This window comes from Typha angustifolia, chromosome 10 (assembly GCF_048772165.1).
Source record: "Typha angustifolia cultivar Huaian chromosome 10, ASM4877216v1, whole genome shotgun sequence".
Classification (NCBI taxonomy): domain Eukaryota; kingdom Viridiplantae; phylum Streptophyta; class Magnoliopsida; order Poales; family Typhaceae; genus Typha; species Typha angustifolia.
In genome coordinates this window covers 6,736,477-6,745,638 of record NC_133248.1, presented here as the reverse complement: position 1 = coordinate 6,745,638, position 9,162 = coordinate 6,736,477, and the positions used below count along the sequence as shown (strand labels likewise).

The following is a 9,162-nucleotide window of genomic DNA, read 5'->3' as shown; positions in this document are numbered from 1 at the left end:
ACGTCTCAGCCAAATTTGCAGAGGGGCAATTTGGTTTGGGCTTAGCCTAGTCCCTATTAGTTGCAGGCTTGAGCTGGAAAGATTCCTTGGAGGTGGCTCCCATTCTTCGCAGGGAATCTGACTGTCCCTAGGTAGTTAGGACCTTGGTAGCTGAATATCTTACCCGGGTAAGCAAACTCAAGGAATTCAAAGTGATCCATGTTCGTAGGGAGATCAACGGACTTGGTGACTTACGCAGCAAACTGGGGCAAAGCCGCGTCCACTTGTGTAATCTTGGGGCCTTCCGACCCCTTCTCCCAGATCTGACAGCTGAATACAGCTCTCCATTTCCAAAAATTAAAAAAAAAAATGCAGCTCTAACAATTGATTTTCCTCGACCATTACTTTCTTGGAAACGTAATATATTATTACGGGCTTTCGTAGGGGCAGCTGTTGACAGACAGTCTAAATTATATAATGAATTTGCCAAAGAGTCGGCACCTGGACAAATCTCCATCCAGAAATCCACATCTAATAACGAAGGTAAAAAAGATTTCAATCTCTCGCATCTAACCATCCAATCCTAGTCGCTGTGCAAAGATTTTAAGACTTGCAGTAAAATCTTTCCGCCTATGAAGTATCAAGTATCTGTTAGCTGTCGGTAAAATCAGCATCGATTACATCTCCACCCTCTGATCTCTTTCCAGAAGGACCGGCAGGCCCAGCATCAGCCCCAGGTGGTGCAGGTCCGGCACCAGGAGCACCAGGAGCACCAGGCTGGTTGTAGAGTGACTGGCCGAGCTGCATCACCTCCTGGTTTAGGGCAGCCATGGCATCCTTCATGCCTTGTGTTGATTCACTGGAAATAACATCTTTGAGCTCACCAAGCTTAGCTTCCACCTTTTCTTTGATCGGAGCAGGGACTTTGTCGCCCAGCTCCTTCAGCTGCTTCTCTGTTTGGTACACAACAGATTCTGCCTGGTTCTTGGTGTCTATGGCGTCCCTCTTCTCCTTGTCTTCCTTGGCAAACTTCTCAGCTTCTTTTACCATTCTGTCTACCTGCAAATTCCAAGGCCAGCATAGGTATCAGCAATGCAGATCATTTAGAATCATTAACAACAATTACTAATTAATTTTTAACCAGAGAATGTTTTGCTAGTATATTGTCCGGTAGCAGCCACGAGTAACTGGCAGAATACTATGCTGAGAAGTTGGACAACAAAGAATCCTAGTATTTCTTGTATGATCATCCAACATACAAGAAAAAAAGGACAGATTTTATTGTCTCTTTTTAGGGTGCGCTAGATTGATTTGATGGTAATGTTTTACTAGGACTGTCAAAAAAGTTTGTCACCTCATGAGGCTAGTGAGCTTGGCTCCTTTAGAGCTCGACTCAAGCTAAATGAGCCAAGTCGAGCTGGATTTTTCAGCTCGAAAAATTAATCGAGCGGAGCTGAGCTAGAGTTAGCTCGCTTGAGTTCGGCTCGATATATAATATGTGAGATGATATTATATATATCTAGAGACCAAAATAAATGTATAGATGTTATATAATATAATTAATTAAAACAGCTTCTATTAACCCAGCAAACCTGGGTCAAGTCCTATCCTTCACCATTTATTTGCTATCTTTCCCATACAACACTGATTTTTGGATCAAGCTATTATAGTTGATTTTTTCCACATAAGCACATTAAGCCCCGAGCCGTCGAGCTAAGCTCAAGCCTTATTGAGCTGGAGACTAGTCGAGCCGAGCTCAGCTTTTCCAACTCGAATCAAGTTCGAGCACGAGCCAAGCTAAGTCTTTCCACCTCTCAAGCCAAGCCAGGCTTGGCCTAGCTCGCTCAAGCTCGATTTGTTTACACCCCTATGCTTGACACAATAGGGTGTAGATGAGCTGAGCTCAAGTGAGCTAGCTGAGCTTGGCTTGGCTTGAAACCATAAGATGACCCAATTCGAGTTTAGTTCATTTATTAACAAGACAAGAGTCTAGGGTCAAGCTCAGCTTGTGGGTTGCAAGCCTACAAGTTTTGGATAGCCCTATGCACCAGGTGGCTGATGTATTAACAAGACAACAATCTAGGCTCAAGCTCAACTTGTGGGTTGCAAGCCTACAAGTTTTCGATACCCCTATGCACCAGGTGGCTGATGTAATCAGGAGCTTTGTGCAATAGGATGCTTCCCTTTAATGTAAATGTGCACTTTTATCACTTTTTTTTTTTTGACTCCCTATCACATGAAAGACTGAATAAATTGGAATGCTATAAACAATAGGATAATCTCTACAAATAATTTAAAAGATATACCTCATCATTGGGTAAAGTGCTAGCCCCAGTTATTGTGATGTCCTGCATCTTTCCAGAGCCCTTATCCGAAGCAGTGACAGAAAGAATACCATTAGCATCAATATCGAACTTCACTTCAATCTGAGGGACACCACGTGGTGCTGGAGGAATTCCATCAAGGCGGAAACTTCCAAGTGACTTGTTGTCCCTCACAAACTCCCGTTCGCCCTGAAGGACATTTATCTCCACACTCGTCTGTCCATCAGCAGCTGTAGAGAACACCTCAGATTTAGAGGTCGGCAGTGTTGTATTCCTCGGGATGATCTTTGTCATAACACCACCCAAAGTCTCCAACCCAAGGGATAGTGGAGTCACATCTAAAAGAACAATATCACTGACGTCTCCTGCCAACACCCCAGCCTGAAATATAAACAATGAAGGAAATGTTAGTTATTCAAGTGCGATGAAAGGAAAATCAAGAGACCTCAAAAATCAGTCTCTCTTTTCATCCAAGGAGAGTGATATCTAATAATTTGCAATAACTAAGACAACATATAAGTCTCCAGTTATGCTATGCTGCTTTCAAGACATACTACCATGACATAGACCCCCTTAACTTGGGGTTTGTATTTAATGTGTTGAACTAATAACAATAGTTATAATACTGACATACTACCATGGAATAGACCTCTTAACTTGGGCTTGGTATCTAGATGTGTAAAACTAATACCAAGGCATATAATATTGAATCAGATATCAAGGGAACTCGCTAAATCAAAAGGTCTTCTGCAAATAAGTGGCAGTGTTCTATAGCTTTGGTTTTTTCTTGAAATACACAAAGCAGCACATGTAGCTAGGCTGAATCCATCTATACTCAAGATATATTACCATCATGGACACACTTACCCAGAGATCAGCCACAAATTGAAGTGAGCTAAAACCCCTATGAAATTAAAATCTAGGGGTACATGATGATGTAACAAAATCAGACAAACTCATCAAACCCAGAACTCATTAAATGCTCCAATTTGGCAGTGTCACTATTCAGAAATTGTCAAGCTCAGAGTAGTAAGTTAATTGAATGGCACACAATCTGCTGCTACAATCGATGTTATCAAAAACATAAAATGTCAACTGACCAATGGGCTGAAAAATAAAACGTGGAAGAAAGAATGCAGAACATATTCTGATATGAATTTGCACAAGATTAAAGGACAAATCTGTAATAGACATTTTCCCTCAGATTAATTATCAGCTCACATCTATGAAACATAACTGTCTCTGTGTGCTTATTGTTATACCTTTTGTAAGCTGGTTGTTCATACAAGATAGAGGAGAATTGCATTAGGTAGCATGACCAAAATTTTTATTCAAACAAAAAAGCTATGAAAATGGATGTTTACAGAATTAATGTTGCACAATTGTAGAAAGATTATGTCTTCTATTCCATATCATATGTAACAGATATTTTGACATCCAATATTGATATATTAAAAGCCATCAAAATGTATCAATGTGAAATAACAAGTTATCAAATTGTACTAGGTGGACTATTATACATTATTTTAATTTAACCCTTAATGTTCAAATATGAAGCTAAATTATTATACATTATTTTAATTTAACCTGTAATGTTCAATTATGAAGCTAAATAATCAGGCCTGTTTCTACAGTTTTGTCCATTTCACAAGAAGATAATCAGAAGCAGCACAGATACAATAGCTACTGACCTGGACTGCAGCCCCAAGGGCGACAACCTCGTCAGGATTCACAGTAACATTAGGGTCCTTTCCTGTCATCTTTTTAACCAGTTCTTGAACAGCTGGGATTCGAGTTGATCCACCAACAAGGATAACTTCATCCAAATCATTAAATGAGAGTTTTGCATCTCTTAAGGCATTATCCACTGGCTTTCTGAGCCTGAAAATTAAAAACAGAAATATGATTAGAAAGAAGATTGTAAATGCAACAGAGAGTAACTCTTAGTGTCTCTCCATACAAATGTAATGGTATTAGGCAGAAACTGAGGATGAAAATAACATCTAAGATAGAATTAGTCTTTAAAGGCCAACCAGATGACTTCAGTGGCAAATGGCATAGATGTTGACTGAGCACTTAGTAAGTGTCATGATTCTAGCATGGAACTAAGACCAATATGCTGTAAACCATGTATAAATATTAAATTCCTATTAGAGCAAACATGATCGTTAGAGAAAAAAAATATGAAATGAGTGACATCTATATTAGATCAATCAACATATCAAGTATACATCATCACAAGTATATAGCACAGAATCTAGTAAAATTCTTCTTGGTCAGGTATCTGCCCTCAGTAGTATAACTGAAGATGAAGCATACCTGTCAAGAAGATCCGAACATAATTCTTCAAACTTTGCCCTTGTTAGAGTAGTTTCAATGTGCTTCGGTCCATCAGCAGTAGCAGTGATAAATGGAAGACTGCAATATAGGACGAAAGGATAAAACTTCATATTGAAGTACAAAAAGAAGAACAAGAAAGGATGCTCCACAATAAGTAGATTAAAGGTTTTGAGTCAAGGATGACAATTCATAAACTTACCTAATATTTGCCTGGGTCAATGATGACAATTCCATCTTGGCCTTCTCGGCCGTCTCAGTAAGCCGTTGAAGTGCTTGCTTGTCTTTTAGAAGATCAATACCTTCATCTCTCTTAAAACTTGCAGCAAGCCAATCGACAATTCTCTAAATACAATAAAGCAAATTTCTCATTAACCGCTCGTGGAAATTGCATGCTGTGTGCACAATATGATGATGCCCTACTCATTTAACGTGTGAGAATTACAAGGAATTCTGACAAAATATTACGAAGCACTAGAAGTCGAAAATCTGGTTTAAATTAGAGTACCAGCATGCAGTTCTTTCCAACATGTGTATGTAACCAATTAACTTTCTCCATTAGTCATGCTGGAACTTCAGAGTTTAGAGAAGAGATCTCCAATTGGAAATAGTAGCTTAGTAATACAGAGGAATATTGTAGTGCAACTAAATAAGTACAAGTGAAGATTCATAAATGTTCAATAAATGGTAGACAGAAGGGCAAAAGTGATACACATTGAAAGGTTGAATACTGAGATACCATAATGGTGTATGTGAAGGAATATAAATGATAAATCATCTTAGTATTTGACTTTAAGTATGATTTTTGTATCAGATTCCAGATTCCAGATTCCAGATTCCAGATTCACTAGTTGCACATTAAATTAGGTGTACTCCAATCATTTGAATAACCCACTTCGAGCATATTGTAGCACTAGCTACTGATTAATTTGATGGTTAACTTGCTGGTACATGAACAAATTGTAGGCTATGCTGACATGCAACAGCTTATATTGTCACAACAAGCTTACAGAATGACTGCAAAGGAATATCCATGAAAGGAAAGCAATTAGGTCACCTTGTCAAAATCATCACCCCCAAGATGAGTATCCCCTGAAGTAGAAAGAACTTCAAACACGCCATCTCCAACCTCAAGAACTGCAGCAAATTAAACAAGTATTATGAAAGCTCAACAAGTTTCACATATTCGGTTGGATGCGAAGAAGGCATCTGCAACACACCAAAAATTAAGAGTACCAACATTGTGTGACATGGTTATTAGGGACAATTTGATGGCCAAGACAAAGATACAAAAATGTGTGCATTAGCAGCATTCCTAGTATAGGTATAAGAGGCTGAGCTTTTAGCGTGCAACACACACCGATACTAATATATCCCTCAAAATCTTCAAATGTTTATCAACAATTTATGGATTCCACCAACATCACCGACAGAATTTGTATGATTAAACATGACATCTCAAATATATAATATGAAATATGAGCATTAATCAACTTCAACATTTTTCCCAAATCAGTGAATTACTCATAAAGTTATTCTCCTTCTGTCCTGACAATACCCACCATCCACCATAAATCTACGACTTATTAATTATTACCAGATTTTATCCTCGTAAAGGGTTCATGTTTGCTTATATTTACTTCTTGTAGAGTTGCAATGCATTTGGATGGTTCCTAATCAGCCCTAGATGGAAACATTTCATCAGCCTTACTAGATGTAATATTACTTGAAACAACATTGAACATATGTGTGTATAAAATTGAACTTATTCGATAATAAGTCCTCTGATCTCCTATCTTAATCTCTCTATGTGAAATTGGTCAATTCTGCCTTACTCATAGATATCATAAAAAAATGAATGAGATGTAATAGATGCATAAACTACTGCAAATAAATAAGACAAAAGGCATATTAGGCATTAGAGGACCTCTCTCTTAATCTCCCTATGTGAAATTGGTCAATTCCGCCTTACTCATATAGATACAATAAAATAATGAATGAGATATAATAGATACATAAACTATTACTAATAAATAAGACAAAAGGCATATTAGACATCTGATCAAGTTGAACAAGTATACACCATAGGAATAAAAAGAAGCTGATTGTCTATTAACTAAGCAACGCAATATGTGACTGGCTTTATACCTGAAACATCAAACGTACCACCCCCCAAGTCAAATACAAGAATGGTTTCATTATTCTTCTTTTCGAACCCATATGCCAAAGATGCAGCAGTTGGTTCATTAATGATACGAAGGACTTCTAGACCAGCAATACGACCGGCATCCTTTGTTGCAGTTCTTTGTGAATCATTGAAGTAAGCAGGAACTGTAACCACTGCTTTGGTGACTTTCTCGTTTAGGAACCTGGATGCATCATCCACAAGTTTCCTCAGCACCTGAAAAGAAAGGTGTTAATATTACCAGCCGCTCATAATTAAATGCATTTGGCAATAAAGAATTTGCCAAAATATCCATATACCACTAGGAAGTTCACTTGGACGTCAATTAGCAGCCAGCTAGGGGTAATAAAAGTACTTCAAAGTTCAAATCATGAGCAATTAAAAATCAACTCACAGTGAAATAATCTTTTTCTTTTTCTGTGGAGAATTTCCTCTAGCAAATAGCCAACTAGCTTGTAGAATAGCATATATTAATATGCGAAAAGAGAACTTAAAGTTTAAGAAACACAATTGAAAACTAGGAAAAGAAATATGTAATCAATAGACCATTGATGACCATCAAAGCTTATAAGCAATTGAATCTCAGTAAACAACAACACAAACTTTTGCTTCTTTCAATGAGGAACTTCCTCTACTAAATAACATGCACACTACCATATGTTACTGAACCCAAGAGAGATCTTTAAGGAGATATGCAAGAAGATAGTTATCATCATTAACCGGATCTCATAAATTTATAAGAAAAGCTGAAATGAAGATTCAAAAATTTAATCGGAAATGCATAAGAAAATGCAGCAAGACTATTTTCATCAAAGAATGAACCTGAGCCGAGATTTCCTCAGCAGCGAACTGCTTCCCGATCGCCGGACACTCGAGCTTCACATTCCCATTCTCGTCCCTGACAACCCGGTAGGAGACCTGCTTCGACTCCTCACTCACCTCCGCCATCTTCCTTCCAATGAATCGCTTCACTGAGAAGAAGGTGTTCTCCGGGTTCACCACCGCCTGCCGCTTTGCTATCTGCCCCACGAGGCGATCGCCGCCCTTCGTGTACGCCACCACCGACGGCGTCGTGCGCTGCCCCTCGGCGTTCGTCACGATCGTCGGCTTCCCGCCCTCCATCGCCGCCACCGCCGAGTTCGTCGTCCCGAGGTCGATCCCCACCACCTTCTCGGCCACAACCCGGAGAGGCCGCCGGAATCCTCCGTTACGGAGCCGGAGAGCTGCACCGGAGATGGAGTGGTGGCGGCGGTCGCCGAAGAAGACGGAGGTGGAGGAGGAGATTTTAGAAACTGGTTTCCTGGAGGACGGGAAAGCGGCAACGTGGAAATGGGCAGCGGACGTCGCCATGGTTGAAGATTGACGTGAGGGGGAAGGAAGAGTTTGCAAGTAAACCCTAACCCTAACCCTAGCCGGCGACGGAATGGAGGTAAGTGGAGGATATAGGTGATAAGGGGAGTTGGTGGAAGTGAGCTACGGATATGTTGATAGAAAGTTGTATGCGGGTTAGCATGCAGACCGTTGGATTAGAAATTCAGGCTTATCGTGTCCTTTCGTCTATGGGTTGTTGAGATGTGTCTAAATAGATTTTTTTATAATATATTAAAATTGTATTAAAAACAGGCAAGACGCCTCGAAAAATTATAACCTACTGCCTCAACAATGATGAGGGCCACTAGCATTCGAGCATAAAATGGATGTAAGCTCAGGTATACCTGAGCCATCACAAAAAGTGGTAAAAAAGACAACTTAGACTATTTACTAACTAGTTAGCAGCAGAGTTAACATCTCTATAAGTATGGTTAAAGGTAACTTTTTAAAGAAGGAAGTATGGTGTTGAATATTCTTGATGATATTTTATAAAAAATAATTGTCATTGCCCTAAGTAAGGAGTTAAATTAGCTGTTTGGAGTCAGCCTTAATAATCAAATTCTAAAAGTTCATAAAAATGGCAGGTTGAAGTGCCTCTCTAGCGCCTAAGCCTCAACGTTCAATGCACAATCACCTTTGGTCAGAACACCACTTGCCAATAAAATATTAGCCCAACCGCCTCCGCCCTTATCGGTGGATAGATCAAAAGATCCATCATAGTTAAGCTTAACCCATTTGCATTTCAGAGGGGTCCACTTAATTAGCTACGGAGGCAATTGTCTATTTAGAGGTTTGGTTTTCATATAAGAATTAAAATAGTCCATTGTCATTGTTATCATGGAGCACCAACAATCATAGGCAAGGAATTGTTGGTTCTTGAAATTGACATAATTTCTATATTACAAAGCTGCCAAAGAGAATTAGCAATGACAACAAGCAAAAAAGTTTGCTTGTCTCTCGGTAAGT

General features: G+C 39.2%; 1 protein-coding gene across 1 annotated transcript; it reads right to left on the bottom strand.

Moving 5' to 3' along the window:
* Nucleotides 1-384: 384 nt before the first annotated feature.
* Nucleotides 385-8,246, bottom strand: LOC140768256 (stromal 70 kDa heat shock-related protein, chloroplastic-like). The gene is made up of 8 exons (XM_073108469.1): nucleotides 7,648-8,246; nucleotides 6,789-7,041; nucleotides 5,698-5,777; nucleotides 4,843-4,985; nucleotides 4,623-4,721; nucleotides 3,995-4,184; nucleotides 2,286-2,684; nucleotides 385-1,038 (listed from the first exon to the last, which is right to left on the bottom strand). Exons 1-8 carry the CDS (start codon nucleotides 8,173-8,175, stop codon nucleotides 631-633), a joined length of 2,100 nt encoding a protein of 699 aa, XP_072964570.1. The 5' UTR covers nucleotides 8,176-8,246; the 3' UTR covers nucleotides 385-630.
* Nucleotides 8,247-9,162: the final 916 nt, after the last annotated feature.